We start from the raw sequence: 18815 nt of genomic DNA on the forward strand, positions 1-18815 counted from the left end.
AGATTTGATTAATAAAACCCTTGAAACATTATCCAACTCTCATCAATAACTCCTATAGATAGATGATTCATCTAATGTATTGATGAAGATGTTCAGCTCCTAGCTAACCTCATCTTATGTTAAAGGTTTATCTAGACCGCTGGAAACAGAAGAAAACCAAGCAGGGATCTTTCCCTGATGTTGAGGCAAAACTATTGGTATTGCGTGATCTTACCAGCTTAACTGAGATCCCTGCTCCAGCAAAGTTGGTAGCAGAGGATGGTTTACGTAATGAGAAAGAGAAGTGGCATTTAAATACACCTAGTTAAATAGAGCCCCAAATAAATAGAACCCAATGCCCACATCAAAGCCTGAATCCCAAAGTCTGAAGGAGTGCTGTTTTGAAAACGATTGTAGTTCTGAAGGTGTGAGTATCAAAGGGTTATGCTTCAAGATTGATTTTGATTCCTATTGATAAATTGATTATGCGATGTTTGGAAATTGTGTGTTGGTGATTTGGTGAACTTATCAATTTGTGGTTAAGACATTAAAGAGGATATCGGAATAAAAATAAGTAGTCCAAGATCCCGGGATATATTAAAAAGATTTGGTTTAAGATTCTTGTCTGCTAAGGTTTGTGGTGCAGATCGTGAGGTACCATTGACTGTACAATTGAGATAGGGATAATAACGAATTGTTGCAAATGTACTAATATCAATTGATGTCGGAAGAACCTATTGCGCAAAAGGTAAAACTTCATTGATTAAAGTGATTTCCCACTGGCCGAGAATTCATTTGTGTGTATGAAACTCTTTCTGAGTGAGAAAAGTCAAAGGGTGTAAGAACCTGAATATTCCAGTTATTGAATCACTTTGTTTTCTTTAGAGGAACAGATAAGAGTTATAGTAGATTCTTTATTCGGTTTTGAAACAAACCTTAAAAACATACATGTATATATTTACAATAAAAATCCATGACACATTACATAAACGCCAACAATCAACCTTGTCACAGTTTGTCACAAATCAAAATATATTGCACGGTTATACATGGGTCAAAAAATTACTCATTTTTTAAAATCATGATCAATGCGACTACAAAATGCTCCGTATTACAGTACGCAATAGCAAGCGGAAGGTCATGTAGGTGCTTGTGCAACATATTCATGTTCAAATGGAAATAGCTATATTTAGAGACGAGATCGAAAAATTGCTTGTGCATCTAATAAATAAAACCTTAATCCATTAAACGATTAAAAGATTCCAATTTCAACTTAAAACTTTATTTCGGCGACAAAGTAATAAAAGTTTCCAAAACTGCAAGATTTAAAACATCTTAAAAATACATTCAAATTCCTTAAAAAGACAAGGAAAGAATATATATATATATACAGCCAAATTTATACAACCTGGCAGATACATTTCTTACAAAAGGGTTATCAGACAGAACATCATTTTAAGAAGCAATCAGCCATAAAGCTAATCTGTAGTATGTCATGATTTAAGGTGCAATTAGCAAGACCAGAGGTAATTTGAGGTAAGCGAGCCTCGGTCAACGGTGCAAGCAATAATAAGGAATGCAAGGTTGTCATAATGGTCGTGAGCCCGGGCCGATTAACTGGTCAAATGATAACAACACATGTCTGCTTTTTGTCGCTAAACATCTTGCTTGAAACAAGGTACAGAGGAAAATATAAAGTGCAGAATCTAAAGTGCAAAATATTGGGTGCAAAGTTCTTGGACTCATATAGTGACAACACACCGGAGTATTGTGTACATTTAAAGCTAAGCATCGCATGGGGATATATAAATATTTACAGACTTAAAAAGATGATTGACAAAAAGTAGCATCATTAAGGAGTACAGACCGCTGCAAGCATATTCTATAAAATACCTTGATTTAAAACATGCTGCACAGTTTCTTGCAGTTCAATGAATGTCAAATTTTAAAATGCAGAAATTGACAAGTGTATCTCAGCCCCAAACACGAGCCAGATGGCCAAATATTTAAGGGAGCTTGAGGTCAGGCTGGGCACCTATCTGGTGGTGCTTACTTTTGTTTAGTCAAGGCAACTTGAGTTAAACAGAACAAGGAAAAAGAGGAAATTGTGCAGGATAGATACATTTAAAGTGCTAATTGGCCTTCTAATCAGAAGTCGAAGGTCAAACGGAAGGGGTGAGTAAGGAATAGACCGGTTCGGGGTACACGCTCTTTCTACAAAAACCTCATCAGAGTCTTCTGGTATGTATACTAAAGGTGTTCCCGCCTTTTGTAGATCTGTGTATGGAACACAATGAGCAGTGACAGGTCCTTCCTTAAGAGCCTTTAATGGCTACGTAAGTTCTAGATGTTAAAGATATGATTCTATAGCTTTGCAGTACAGTAACCACGCCCTTCCTTGGAATTTAGCTGCAGCACAGGCAAACAAAGGCCTAGGGTCTGATGTTAGAATTCTTAAGTCTTCAACTTGTCTTGTGGTGCCTATCTGAGAGCAGACTGGTTTTAGCCAGCACAGCCTTGGGCGAATATAAATAGGGCATGTGCAGTAGTTTCATTAGAAACAATGGAAGCTGGGCTTATCAGGAGCGATGCAGCAATAGGTGACCATTTAGCTGTAAATGTATTAAGGGTCAGAGTTCCAAACCTAAACTGAATACAGAGCTTCCTATCAGTGGGGTCTGTAATAAAATCTAAATAGGGTTCAAGGGCACTGCAAGTCTTGAACATGATAAATTCAATAGTCAGTGAACCCCTGTTTGTGTTATTGGCCACGTTCTAGTCAACCCAAGTTCTTTGAAAGCACAGCAGTTTCTTCATGTTTTTAAAAAAAATGTTTTTATTGAAATTGAATGGTGTCATACATATTCAAAATACAAAATACAAACTATAGAATAATGAAACCCAAAGCTTTCTCATAGAGCATGCCCCGCTTTCAACGGCGGATATGGACAAAATAGTTAACTTACAATTTTCCATAATCAAAAGACAGACAAAAGATTTTTACAAATTATTCGAAATATGTCCCCCAAATTTTTTCAAATTTTCTTCCCCCCCCCAATCCTCGAAGCATAGCTTCGCTCACTTATCTTTACTCTGCGCATTTTGAATAACCATTCATGCATGGATGAAGTCTGGATGAAGTCTGATTTGAACGCCAGTTTTGAAGTAACAACGATCTGGCAACTGCCATGCAAATATAAACTAATTTAGCGAATGAATCAGATAAATTAAGGTGCGGATCGAAACCATAAAGCATCAGTTTTGTATTTGAAGATATCTGAATATGACAATTAGAGCTTAAAAAAGCAAAAATGTCTTCCCAAAATGCTTTTACCATACAACAATCAACTATTACGTGAGTCCAATTAGCGGGGGCGAAGTTCAAACATCGAAAACAATTCGGAATATAGTTACTGTACATTTTGACTATTGCCGCCGGAGTACGATACAAAAGCCATTTTCCAAAAAGTAACATTCTGCGCCAGTTAGCTCCCCTTAATGTGGAAAAATTAAACTTATTAATGGTTCGCCACGTAGACAATGTCAAAACATGATTTTCTTGTTCCCACCATTTTTTAACAGCTTTAGCGCCCAGATCCCTTTGTCTGGACTGAGCGAGACAGCGCTTCCACTCTTCGGGTTTCCTTATCAAAGTATTATTAAAAAAGAGATCATTGTTTAAAGAAGAAATCTGAGTAAACGATGTGGGAGCATGCTGCTGCAGGGATTGATAAATGTTAGTATAAGACCCGGCTAACAAAAAATTTCTTGAAATTAATAATCGCATCTCCGGCGGAGTTATCCACCTTGTATGTTGCAGAAAATCACCCACTTTGCTAAATCCAGCATTAGTCCAATGACCCATTAAATCAGAGCCAACCACCTGCCCACAAAATGAGAGTAAATTAATCAACAAAGAGGAAGAATTAAACAGAGAAAGAGAATATCTTCTGAGCATAGCCGTACGCTTCCTAAAAAAACAGGCAATTATTTTATACCTAACCAATTTGGGAGATTTAGGAACTTGAAGATGGGGAGATATTTGACTTTCCGAAAAAATTAAATCAAAGAAAAAACTAATGAATACGTTAGAGTTTGATAATGGAAATTTAAATTGAGTCAGATACTGAGCACTATAATAATCTCTAATATTCGGTAGTGCGAGGCCTCTATTGTCTAATTGCTCATAGAGAATGTTCAGCGCAATGCGAGGCGTTTTATGTGCCCACAAAAAACACGAAAATATAGATTCAATTTTAGTAAAAAAAGTACCCGGAAGAAAGCAGGGAATCTTTGAAAACAAAAAATTAAACAACGGTAAAATTGACATTTTTATCAAAGCTACTCGACCCAAAATTGATAGCGGTAATTTATTCCAGCGAGTAAGCATTAAGCCAACTTTCTGAAGGAGGGGATCAAAATTAAGACTATAGAGATCTTTAACTGAAGCTGTAAAAAAAACCCGAGACATCTTTTAGGTTTATTATTAATACAGCCCTTAAATCCGGATATAATTCAGGTTTATGATTGCCACAGACCAATATTTCTGTCTTCTTTTTGTTAATACGGTAGCCCCCGAAAGTCTCAAATTCCTCAAAAAGCTGAAATGCACTAACTTGTGACTGCAAATCGGATTTAATAAGAAGCATAATATCATCAGCGTATAGTTTTATCTTTGACATTAATGGAATCGGAGGCGAAATCTCTACACACTGCCGAATTGCGATTGAAAAAAGCAAAAAGAATCGGTGATAAGGGACAACCCTGGCGTGTGCCCCGATTAACTGACACTGATCCTACTGTTAATGAATTAATAATAATATTTGCTTTGGCACCCGTGTAAAGTTTCTTCATGTTGTTGAGCCACTCAATTTTGTGGAATCTATCCAGCTCTATTAGCCGTAAATAAAGTTTATTGTTTGATAATAAAATCATTACAATGGTATAAAACTGTGAGTAGCTATTTACACATTGCATTTATATTTTTTATATATAATAAGTAAAACTTAGTTTCTAAAACAAGGTAGCCTTCTTATGGCAATAAGAGCAAGGTGATAAAATGGTTATTAAAAAAAAGACAACTGCCGGCTAAATAACTTCTGGGAAATGCCGGTCAAGCTAATTGGCCTGAAATTACCTGGATCCCCTTATCTCCTTCTTGTAGATTGGCACTACTTCTGCCCCCCTTCCAATAATCAGGTATTTCTGCCCCCTTTGCTATCGCATTAAAAATTTGATTTAAAATAAACCCCCAAATTACTGGTTCTGAAACAAAGAGGTTTCCTGGGTATTTGTCAAGCCTTGGTGCTATTCCTTTATTTACACTGGCCAGAACCTCCAGTGTTTCATCCATGGTGAAAGTGATTGCGTATGCATCCCCAACAACCCTGATAATGCCGCTAATCACCAGGCCACATCCCTCAACAACTTCCATCATTTCACCCTGTTTAGAATAAAGGGTACTAGAATAAAGGGTACTAAAATGGTTAACCTATGTGTGTGGTTGAATGTAGAAATCTTCTTCCTTGATCTGTTGAATGGCCCCTTTAGCTAACATGTACCAAAACTTACTGACCCTAATTATTGCTGCCTTGGGCAAGTCAGTTCACAACTTTACTTCCCATGGTTTTTGGCCTCCAGTTGGGAAGATTTATATTTTTCCATGCCTTGACTATTTAATCCCTGCACCTGCATTTGATAACAGTCAGCAAAATTTCCCTTGCTGCCTTACATTTTTGGTCATACCACTGTGCCCCACTTAAATTTTCTACCTTACCCTTCCCCTCTTCAATGAAAAACTTTGCAATCATTTCTGATAGCGTTGTAAAGGTACCTACTAAAGTTTGAGCATCTTGCTGCTGGTCGTTGAAATCATTTAGTGTATATATTACATGGGTGTAGATCTGAGCAGTAATGTCTACATTATTTTTAATCACAGGCCATTTTACCCTTCTTTTGTTATTGCTAGTTATGAGTATTTCAGTTTGCTGCACTAATTGACCACACAAAAGAACAGGTGTTTGTGCCAAGTCCAATTCCAAAGCGTTATGGTTGCTATCTAGTCTTTCAGTGACTGCCATATCTATTAGATAGGGGTGTAAGGATACACCAAGAAGTATATAGTCTATACTATACCTACTAAATGCCCTTTTAAACGTGTAGCTAGCATATTTATTCGAAAAGGTGCATGCTCGTAAACTATATTTCAATGTAATAGACGCAACTTGCATTGCTACCTTTGTATTTTTTACCACTCATGTAAGGCTCAATTTAGGAATGGCCCTTTCCTCATCTTCTTCTTAAGTTAAGTTTGCCATTATATCAAAGGGTTAGAATATTGTATTTAGATCTCCTGCCATGATGGGTTACATTATTATCTTGTTCCAGGTATTCGGCCAAAATGTGTAAAGTAGGTGAGTCTTGATTCAGTGAAGAAAACATATTATATACTTGACAGCCTTAGTTATTGTTGCCCCAGGAGCGCGAGGGGCTGTGTGAAGACCCGAGGCCCTGCCCCCTGACACCGGGAAGTCCTTAAGTGCTGCTCGCGCCTCCCGCTTCGCGGGACGCGCGCGGGCGGCGCCGGGCTAAGCCCGGGCAAAGGGCGGGCCATCTGTGGCCATCAGGGGCCGGAGGAGGCCGGGCTGGGCCAGCCCCCTGAAATCCAGTGAGAAACGTGAGTACCATAGAAAAATTAGTTTCCAATATTTACATCTGAATATTATGGCCGCCAGAAGGGGTGTGAAACCGACACCGATAGGGCTTGTAGCTGGGACTTTAGACCAATTCATTACGAGAGCATCATCGGTGTTGGAACGTGAAATTGTTATGACGCAACGCCGTATGTCCCAAGATCCGGTCTTCTTAAGGAGATCCTCCTTGGGCCCCGCTGCACAGGCACGATCACCAGACCCCTTACAGCTAAACACAGCTATTGAAGATCTCCCTACTAATTCACATTTCACTGGAAACAATATAGGAGACCAGGTGGATGGGTCAATCCAACTACCATGTGGACAGCCTACAAACATAATATCTGCCCTAACCGAAGTGAGTTTAAACAACCAGAACAAGACAAGATCTAAAGAGGGTGCAATCTCGAAAAGGAAGAAGGCTGGTACCTCATCTCGGGGTAGAAAACCCAAACAGTCTAAATCTAATAACAAATTGGAACCTCCGATCATTGATCAATCAGAGATCTGCCCTTCTGTGACTCTTATAGATAGTCCTGCTAAGAATGGTACAGACTCCGTAACCATATGCTCCCTCGATTTAGATCTATTGGTGGGGAAACTGAGTATGGTTTTATCTTCTCTTATCCAGCCTGTGGAGAAAAAATTGAAACACTTAGACGATAAATTGGAAAAAATGGAGGCACTACTTGTGGAAAATATGGGTCTTAGAAATGATCTTCTTGCTACTCAAGCCCAAGTTAAAGCTCTGGTTACACCAGTGAATGTCTCACAGTTACAACACAAGTTAACACCTACTATTGCAAACGATCAACCTACGTTGTCTACCACACAGGGCCCGACCCTGGGCTCTAGTACAACTGGCCCAAAAAACAATTCAACAATTGTGAAAAAGGCACAACCCTTGCAATTGGCAATCTCTGCAAATATCGAAATTCTAGGGAAGGAGTTCTCAAATCAATCTGGGGAAAATGATGCGTCTCGAGACTTAAAATGCATCAACCTACCCCCGGATTGTGCCCCATATGTGGTTATTCTAACTGGGGTCCCAAAGTTGATGAATACTAAACAGGAATCATATGAGGAACTCAAAAATACGACAATGCATTGGCTGAACACCCATAGACCCTTGCCTAGATCTATCCAAAGCAAAATTTTGTTTGTTAGAAGGGTGGGGTGGGTGGGTTGCAAATTTAAAAACGTGGGTGGGGACTGTGTATTTATTAATTTTGAGGATTACAGGGCAGTTGATTATGTATGCAGCAGGCAACAGATAAGTCCCAATACAATGATTAAATCTTTGAGGTTAGACTATTTTTACCAAACAGATCATGTTCATTATCTCCCGGATCATAGGAGCTATGATTCGTGGCCCCAGCAAGAGGACCCTTGCCATTATGTACACAGACGTAGGGGTGGACAAGTTAGGGATGAAGCGATGGGAGTTCCAACAAGTAATAGATACAGCTTGTTAGATCAAGTGGATTGACTCCCTATGCCCCCCAGCCCCCCATTGGTCCATCGAATAGACGTTAATAAAAGGGAAGGAGGTTCGAAGATTATTAGGAGGGATCATATGGGGGCGGTAAAAGCCACAATTAACTTTTTGCCCCCTACAGAAGTAAGAATGATGCCCAAGGAAAAGCCTTATGCAATTATAGGGGAGTTAGGGGATGGTCCACCTCCCCCCGTGATTGATAAATCTATTTTTGTGCCACAACTTCAGACTGCTCACGTGCATACAGATCGCCATCTATCATCTGTGATAGATTATTTTTTGGCGAGTTTGGCTCTGTGGGCAAAAATTTTAGATCTTAGCGTTCCTCCTCGTATTGAAAGTAACCATAATCCCCTGATAATTGAGATGGATTTCCAACTAAACAGTGGGGATAGTGCTATAGTTAGCACCCCAAGTAGTGATCTAAGAATAGTGCAAGGTGGGAGAAGAATCCGATGGGCGGCCGCGAAATCATCTATCGAATCTATGGCAAAATTATATCGAGACGTAACCCCCCTGCTCGAAAGGGCAAATCCCACCCTCACCAATTCTTTGGACATTGATATGGGTAAAATTACTGACATCCATAGTGAAATGGTCGCAATACTAAAGGACACTTTCTACAAGAAAGGTTCTGTTAAGCCTAAACCACGCAATGACGAGAATCCATGGTTTAACAGGTGCTGTAGGGACGCGAAAGCTGCATTATTGTTGGCCCTTAACCAAGGTAATAGATCTCGTGTCATAGAAGCCAGACAAGCATATAAGAAAATGCTAAAAAATGCAAAATTAGAATGGGAGGCAGACCGTTGGGCTGCTATTACATCTGCACTCGTGGCAAAGGACCCAAGGACCTTTTGGAACCTTGTCCACACTGGAAAATCAGAAGGCAGGTCTACAATCGCTCCAAATATATCTGAAGAAGCTTGGTCTTCCTATTTTAAAGATCTTTACTCTCTTTCTCCTTCATGTACAAGTGAAGCCCCTCCGAGCTTCTTGGCTCCGAATCCTATGTGGTCAGTGCAACCATTTACATTGGTGGAAGTAAAGTTGGCCATTTCAAGCATCCAGCCCAAGAAAGCACCGGGACTCGATAGGATCCCAGGTGATCTATATAGAGAAGAACCAATAGTTTGGGGCCCATACCTATGGGTATTATTTAACGCGATATTGCAGGGGCTACCATTGCCAAGTACTTGGCTGGGGGCGGAGATAATTCCAATACACAAGAAGGGCTCTCCACTCCAACCTTCTAATTATAGGCCGATTAGCCTTATTGATGTGACCCAAAAAATGTATGCCAGGCTATTGTTACAACGTTTACAGATTTGGTCCAGTGATAACAACATTCTGACGCCGCTCCAGGCGGGATTTAGGGCTAAAACGTCAACAATTGACCAATTATTCCGGTTGCAAGTTCTTTACAGGAAGCATGTGGTCTTGGAAGGGGGTAGCCTATATCTTACATTCGTCGACCTAAAGTCCGCATTTGATATGGTGGACCGGAACCAGTTATGGACTATTTTATTAACAATGGGGGTTCCGCCATACTTATGCCATCAGCTTAAGATCCTACATGAAGGTACTTTTGCGAGAGTTCGTTTTGGTAGACAAGGTCAGCTAACTGGACCTTTCCCGATTGAGAAAGGCGTTAGGCAGGGCTGTGTGCTTGCCCCATCCTTGTTTTCTCTCTTTCTCAACGGGCTTATCGAAGATCTCTTAGCTAAAAACGACATCGACTCCCCCAAATTGGGTCCCCAAAGATTTCCCACTTTAATGTTTGCGGACGACACGCTGCTGCTTTCAAAATCCCCAATGGGGATGCAGCGGGTGTTGAACCAGTTTTCCAAATTCTGCATTAAAAGGAATCTGGTGGTCAATATAAATAAGACTAAGTATATGGTTTTTAATGCCAATACTGTTAACTGCCCCCATCCAATGATGGAAGGCAGACCCCTTGAAAGGGTCCCAACTTTCGAATACCTGGGTTTGACTTTGAATGATAAAATGGGATGGGGTCCACAAGTTGCCAAGGCCAACCTAAGACTAACCCAAGCAGCTGGGGGCATCCTAAAAGTACAGAAGAATTGTACCCACAAAATAATAAGTGCCCCCCTTGAAATCTTTAAAGTTCAAGCAAGGGCATCATCCCTTTATGGGGCTGAACTTTGGGGACACACACCAGTAAGTAACCTGTCAATAACTGAAAATAACTTTATAAGGCAATTATTGGATCTGCCAAAAAGTACTCCCTTGGCTCCGCTCAGATTAGATTTGAACATCTGCCCAATTGCAGATGCTATTGCTGTCCGGCCCTTACTTTATTGGAAGCGCCTGTGGAGCATTCCTGAGTTGGTGAATTACAAGGAGGAGCTCAAAGTAGTCATGGCTTCATTAGGATCTGGTAGGATCCCTTGGTTAACATTTGTAAAACAGTCACTTACATCGACCGGGCTTGAGGAACTCTGGTTAAATCCCGAGGCTTCTTGCCCATCTATTTCCAAGAAAACCATGACAAGCGTTGTAAAAGAATCTAATTTAAGGAATCTCTTTCGCTCAGTAAAAACTTCAAGCTTAACTGATATTTTTTGGGACGTTAAGTCCTTTTATAGCTTTGAGCCTGAGATTGATGCAATACAACCCACTTTAGCAAAGAAGCTCTATTTGCAATTTAGATAAGGCACTTTGCCTTTCCATCATAATATTGATAGGTGGAAAGGGGGTCCGGCACGTTCTTGCCCAGGTTGTCGAATTGAGGAAGAAACTCCTGTACATGTTATCCTCTTCTGTCCAGCATATGCTTGCATTAGGAAGAAATGGATAATTCAGCTGTGCAAAAACCTGGGTATAAAGCAATATTTGACCTTTTTTAGGATATTAAAAACTGATACCAATGCAGTGATTGTTTCTGCAGTAGCTAAATACTTGCACTCAATGTGGACAATTCGAAGGAACTTGATAAACAATGCTGCTATACATTAGCATTAAGTTTAATGGATATCGAGAGAAAAGAATACATTTTATTCTTTTATAATGATCATTGTTTTAACAATTTTAGAACTCTGGATAGTATTTAATCTTTTTTTAAATTATTTTTTTTTTAAAGGATATGTCTAACAATCATCTAAATAGTTGAGATTACATGTATGAATTGAATTGCTCGACCTATTGTACTGTTGTCTATTTTATGTGCTTTTATGGTAAATCTAACCGCAATAAAGCTTGATTGACTTGACTGACTTGATTATATACATTAACCAATAAGATTGAGTGGTCTTCATTGGTTGATGTAAGCCTTAGATCTAGGACATCAATAATTTAGATATTGAACTTTTTAATAGTACATTTCATGGATGTTTTGATCTAAACAATAAGACCTCCCAATGGACCCCCAACCGAGGAAGGAGAAGCCTTTATAATATAATTGAGACATTCCACAGGATCTCCCTACAGGAGACATGGCTTTGTGGCCCATGTCTCCTGTAGGGGACAAATATTGAAGGTGTCAATAAAATTCCCCCACTCCGCACTATTTAGTTTGGACCACAGCCCTGCCGCGTTCCAGGAAAGTATCTTCAACTTCTCAGGAATCTCTTTAACATTAGATACGTGTGTTACATGGGATTGCCTCCCTCCATTTCTGGTCTCACGAATGTTCATTTGGGGCTTGATGCTAACGGGTAAAGAGGATCTGGAAACAACATTCCTTACATTGTTCCTCGAATTCTGGGGTGATAATCACCCGTCCTGTCGAGCCCACCCACTTAAGGCAGCTCCCACAGCAAAGCTTTTTATATGAGCCTCTTGTTCTGTTTGCAACTGGCGCCCAGGGCACTCCCTATTCCTGTCTTCTTGAGTAAAATTTCTAGGAGGATTACATTTGAACTGTATTTTAGACCTGTTAGGAGGGGAGGTGCGCTGATCCAAATTCACCAGACCAGTCCCAAGCTCATCATTAGCTAATTTGAGGGAGATGTAATCATGTTAATCATTGTAATAACTATTTCAGTAAATGACTTTGTTCGTCAAAATATCGCTGTTCTCTCTTAGCCTACTAGGTATTTTGGGGACATTTACCATGAATATTAGTAGTATTTTATTTATTCTTTCGGCTAACAGCCCTACTATATGTTAAAAGGAGAAAAAAACATGCAATATAAGAACAATTCAATAAAAACATGCTCACATCAATCTATCAATAAATGTATTAATAAAAATAAAAATACAAAGACTATAAAATGCCCAGAAAAGTGTCTTTTTATCGAAGGCATACGACCTGAGAAGAAAAGCATGTTTGAATTCTTCAGACACAGTAAAGTGCAAGTGCAATGGGAAGGGTACATATTACCGTCAGAGGCTACCTCTTCAATATAAACATATACATCACTATTAGTCGAGCAAACATAGAAGGTTAAGAATTTACTTTTTTCCCGTTGTAACCAGTTTGTCCATCCACCTAGGGCGTAATAGTGCAATGCATTGGAGTAGTGCAAAATTATTCAATTCCGGGGTGATAATCACTCCTCCTGTCAAGCCCACCCACTTAAGGCAACTCCTGCAGCATAGCTTCTTTTATGAGCCCCTTCTGTTTGCAACTGGCGCCCAGGATACCCCCTATTCCTGTCTTCTTGAGTAAAATTCCTAGGAGGAGGATTACATTTGAACTGTATTTTAGACCTGTTAGGAGGGAGGTGCGCTGATCCAAATTCATCAGACCAGTCCCAGGCTCATCATTAGCTAATTTGGGGGAGATGTAATCATGTTCATCATTTTAATAACAATTCCTCACGGTCAAGATGTCTGATCTGATTATGGAGTGGTAATGTCTGATATGCCTGATCCAATGAATGACTTTGTTTGTCAAATCATAGCTGTTCTCTCTTAGCCTACTAGGTATTTTGGGGACATTTACCATGAATAGTTTGGTACCCGTAGCCCTCTGTGTTCTCATGAATCCTAGTATCCTATTGATGTACTGCCTCAGACAAGACTTGTATATTTTGTTTTGAAAAGGAATTCATGTTTATGAGAAAATTGTATAGCAGGGTGAACTGCTGTGTGGAACAAGGAGTTGCTTCATATTGTGCCACTGTGGGATTAGTCGATTGGTGTGAAACACCAAGCAGTGATTGGGTGTTCTGTGTAGAGAGACGCATAGTGATTGGTTGAATTGTGTGAGGAGTCGCACTGAGATGGGGAGACAGGGTTTTTGAGAAATTGATGTATACGGAACAGAATCAAATCATTGAAGGTTGAATTGCGTTGTTTAACCATTGTTGAATTTAAATTGAAATCATGAAATTTGTAAAAGCTGTCAAGAATTTGGTGAGAGAAGTGTGACAGTTCCAGTATGGGAAAGTGAAGAGGCGCCTCCTGAGGGTACACCTGCTTATCACATGATGATAGAAGTAGGGTTACACACAGGCTTTATCAATGGTGCAAGGTCACTGAAAAGGAGGGTTCTTTAAGCTTTACAAGATGGGGTACATTTGAAATGAGAATTATTGACAGACGCAAAGCTTTATGATATAAAGCCACCTCCTAGACCTACACAGTACGAAACATTAAGTGCTTGGCAGAAAATGGCTCGCTCATCATCCCACACCCAGACACTATGGCAGAAAGGGCACTACACTCTCTAGATGTCAGGAGGGCGCTTCTGTTTTACATTGACAGAACTAAGCCATCTTTCAAAGCAACTATGTTGAGCCTGCTTCAGCCTGCTATGCCTCACTTAGGAAATCCGAGTTTCAAGAAAGGTATTGATATATGGAAGTGCATATAGACATGGTATGCTACTACTAAGCATGTTACACATGCTGCCTAGAGCACATTACTCTCAGAAAAAGGAAGCTTCTGTGGCCTTTTTGGTAGCATTCCTCAAGCAGACAATTTAAAAAATGTTACTGGGTCAACACCGCACACATTCAATAAACACTACTCAGTGGCTATCCAGGCCATTAGCATGCTTTAGTTGGCTAAACAGTGTTAACAGCTGTTTTCTAAACACCTGAATTATCTGCTCACAAGCCATCGCTTGAAGGAGGAACTGCTTTACATCCTGTGCACAGCATGTGCATCTACAGCCACACATTATAGGAATGTAAAATATTACTTCCACTTTATACATCTGTTCATAGCTTGTAGTGATTTAGATTCAGATGCGCTGACCAGTCTCACCAGAAGCAAGATGTTTTTTTTTATACTTCTCAACTTACGCATTAAACAGTAGTTGTTTTCTTTCTTATGTCACTACACTTCAACGACATTAGTCATCCACTGGGGGAAAAACAGTTTGAGGGAGTCTTTATCCTGGTAGAATGTGAGCTGATGGTAGAGACATAGGGAATCTTGTGACTCACAACTTTGAAGAAACAAACTTGCAAACTTCTATGCCTAACACTGGATGGCAGAATCATGCAGAGTTTGTGAATTTACAGCACTACAATCCATGAACAGATGGTTAAGGGGTAAGTAACAGATTTCTTTCATTTGGTATGGTGCACATATGTTTTTGTCCCCTGACTGCAATAAGGATTTAGTTACCAAAACAAAACTCTGTATTCTTAGCTGTCTACTGAAAAGCTCATCTTCAACTCATTCGCTAATTTAGAGGGGAGAAGTATTTTCCAAAGAAGCAGGATGGACAATGTCTCTCTTTGGCTGACCACTCCTTGGTGGCCAGATACGCAAAAGCCAGAGCTTCTTTCTGGAGGAGGGCAGCTGCCATCAGATCTCACAGATGGCATAAAAATATCAACAAGCAGACTCACTGGCAAGCGGGCTTTGAGTAATGCAGCATCCACACGTTTAATGCCACGCAACACTGACTAGGGTTGAATAAGTGTCACAGGCATAAACATGTGATGGTTGATTGACATCCCTAAGAATCAAATCTCATAACAATCTGGGGGCACACCTTTATTCCTTTGCTGACTTTACCATACATTTTAGTCTAACCCTACACCTTTTGTCATTGCATCCTTCCGGAATCATCTTTGCACCTGTGAAAATGGTACCTGTATTTACAAATGTAACTATAATAAGGGAACTGAAGTCCCATAGTGTCAGAATCTCTATAGTTTATTAATAAATTGCAATTTCTTTTTTTTTCTAGGAAATATCAGATCCAGAAAGTAGAAAGTCATTTGGGTACAATTCATCATGGAACAAATATGATCTCTCCAGGTAAATAGAGATCCAAAACATTTCTTAAATGTGAGAGTCAGTCACTGAGCTCAGGTTATTTCTGCAAACATATTACTACCATGTATTATTCGGTGTTGGTACCATTCTGGGATTGTACAATAAAACAAATGTTGGTAAGCGCTCAGTTGTCCATCAAAGTAAAGCACAAATATTGAAAAATTGGTAATGTAACAGACTTGGCAGCTATGCAGATTTCTGACGAAGAGTATATTGAGTCTGTGTAATGGAGATCCTGTTGAAAGTATAGCCTCCTTGTTAAATATATTCTCCATCCAAATAAAAGTTGATAACAAAGCAGTAAACACATAAGGGAAGCGATTTCAATTGCACTATCAACAGAAGTTAATAGTAGCTTATTCACTAATTATCTACTCTAGAATGATTCTCAATACATTACATCGTTGTAAACACATTTTAGGAGTGTCAAATGGTACAAAAATGTGTTTAGGATTCATTTAATTTCATTTATATGCTAGAGTATTATGAACAAAAAGTTTGTTATACAATAGTGAACGACTATTGGCCAGATTTATTAAAGAGGTGCATTGTCCTTGCATCACGCAACGTTACGCAAGGCAGCATACTATCTTAATTCAGATTTACCAAGTCATGCAAGGGGTGATTTGTGCCACCTTGAGTGACTTTGTAAAGAAATGTAACGCAACATAGCTGCTTGCTCTGCATTACTTTACATTTCGAGCTGTGAGGCATTCCATGGGTGAAGCATTAGCATTCATGTGCCTTCACCAGTGGATTTGACAAAATCCCAGATTTACACATTTTTTTAAACCCAGGATTGTGTCAAATTGGTACCCCTCCCAGATGATGGCAAATATTTCTCCTTGTTATTTACTGTTTCTATGTGTGATTCATGCTGCAATGACACATGTCAGAATCTGAAACGGTAACAAGTACTTCATCAAAATTGCTAGTGGCCCACTGAAGATGGATAATTCATGTTTAAGGACTTGTATGGTCTTGAACATAGAAACTACTCTTAAACGTGTACGATTGATAAAGGCAGAAATTGAAGAACTTGAAAAGAAAATCCCTGGTGACCAATCACAGATTATTAACACAAAACAGCGCTAGCGTATTTAGAAGCAACCATTAAAGAGTTTTAAAAGGTTAATGTTAGCAAAAAATATTGAAAGTGACAGAAATATATTAAACACTATACTAAAGAAAGAATTTATCCATATCTTATAAAGGATTTTTATCAAACAACTAGTTCTGCACCTATAGGAGTGACCTTTTCGGATACAGGGCCTGATTCCTATAGTGACTAGAATCAGAGGACTTTCACTGAGCTTGGTCCCAGTGAACATCCATCCATATCTTGCCAAATATATTCAGATCAAGGCCAGAGGGGCTCCTCTCAATTTCCTCAATGGAGAGGAGGGTGCAGAGGATGGTACAAGAACCATACACCCCCAGACAACGACAGACTTAGAACCAGTATTATGAGTGGCAAACTCAGAGACTGTTGATTCCCATCTTCAAGTTTTTCAATCACCACCTTGATGACATGGAAACCTTAGTACTTCGCGCTTGACTGTCATTTGCACCCACACACAGAAACAATTTATTTGCCACTCCGTTAGAAATGTATCATTTCTTCCCATCCATTTGATTAAAACATTTTATTGCTTCAAATGAAACTATACCTATTTATGACGCAACTGGTCTTCACAATACTACATATTTCTACCCCAGCAACAATATGATTAGCAAAGACATTATTACTATTGAGAATGTTTTTCTTTCTGAAATTGACCTACTATTAAAAAAGAAAAACTTGCTCCCCTCAAGAATCTTCAGTCCTTCATAGACGTGGTTATTAAACCAGCAGATCAGGGCCGGAGAATAATGTTACTCAACAAAACTGATTACAATGATGAGATATATAGACAATCGACTAACACAGTTCACTCAAGAAACTGCAGAATGATCCTACTTTATCCATTAAAAACTGATATCTACCCCACAAAAATTGGGTTATAAGAAAGTTGGCTAAGTCTTCCAGAATACAATTTTGGAACAGATCTAACTGCACTGTTCCAACTATAAATATCCTCTTCGAAATATACAATTCCTCTAACCCTCCAGGACATCCAATTATCTCTGGCTGTGATTCAATACTTAAAGATTTGGCACAATTTGTGGACTTTTTCATTAAACCATTCATTACTCTAATCCCCTCATAGATATATGACAGTATTTATGTAATTAATATAATAGAATGTTTCACATTCAATACTAACACAGATGTATTAGTCACTATGGGCAATGAAAGTCTTTATAGTAACATTCTCCAATGTGATACTCTGTAAATAATAGACAAAGTGCTAGAAACCAGAACTCATCCACATTAAGTACCAACATTTCCTTCATTTTGATGGACGCTTTTATGAACAAACTTAATGTGTGCCCACATGCACAGTTTTTTATCAGAACACAGCTAACCTTTATGCTGCTGACTTCAAAGACAACTACATATACCACCAAGTTAGCTCATACAACTCCAACATTGCAAAATGGATTAGATATACAGACAACGTCCTCGTGATTTGGCATGGCAAAGTTGCTTTGATTCTGAACTTTCATGAGTGACTCAATTCCCTCCATCCTAATTTTATATTTGCCATTGAGCATAGCTCCTAATTCATAGTTTTTCTTGATCTTACCATAAAAGAAGAAAATGGTTCGCTGTACACTTCAGTATATACAGAACCTACAGCTAGAAACACTTTACTGAAATATAATGTTCATCACCCTCAAAATGTCAAGGATAATTTACATTTTGTCAATTTCCATGCCTCTGGTGCCACTGTACAAAAAAAATAACTTTTTAGCTAAAAATCTTACCACAAAACTGAAAACTCATGTTTACCCTGTCGAAATACTAAAATGATCAATAAGGAAGACCTGATATAAATCCAAGGAACCTCTGCTACAAATCAAAGAAAAACAAAACAAAACCAGGCGGTATGTGTTTCAACCTTGGGTACCTTATTATTATTATTATTATTATTATTATTATAACACGCGCTGGAAGCCAGAGCCTGACAGCAGAGGCTGTGTTAGCTTATCCTTTAGGTTTTTAAACAGCACTTTCTACGTTTTAATCTGCACAAATAGAATTTTTTGCACTACTGTGCCTACCTGCACACCCGTATTTCACCGCATACTCCCCGGTCCACCACGGGATTTCCCGGTTGTTGTGGAGGGAGCCGTGGTTACATTAATTTCCGGGCTAGAGGCGAGGGGAGGCAGGGATCCGCTGTTAGCAGATCAGCTGACAAATTAGCATAAATTCCAATGGCCGGCACTTCGCGCAGAGGGCGCGCCGGCGTCACGCCAAAGGCAAGCCCATCTGCGCCCATCCGCGCTCGGCCGGGGCCAGGGGCCCCAACCCCTGCCCCATTTCTCAAAGA

General features: G+C 39.4%; 1 protein-coding gene across 4 annotated transcripts in view; it reads left to right on the forward strand.

Moving 5' to 3' along the window:
* The window catches only part of LOC146785218 (uncharacterized), a 1495909-nt gene that overhangs the window by 1074097 nt on the left and 402997 nt on the right, over positions 1-18815 (forward strand). For all 4 annotated transcript variants that reach the window (XM_085634134.1, XM_085634135.1, XM_085634133.1 and 1 more), the window contains exon 15: positions 15287-15357. In XM_085634134.1, the coding sequence (XP_085490260.1) occupies positions 15287-15357 (71 nt within the window). The remainder of the gene's footprint in view (positions 1-15286; positions 15358-18815) is intronic.

The sequence above is a fragment of the Triturus cristatus genome, chromosome 11 (assembly GCF_964204655.1).
Source record: "Triturus cristatus chromosome 11, aTriCri1.1, whole genome shotgun sequence".
In the NCBI taxonomy this organism is placed as follows: Eukaryota; Metazoa; Chordata; class Amphibia; order Caudata; family Salamandridae; genus Triturus; species Triturus cristatus.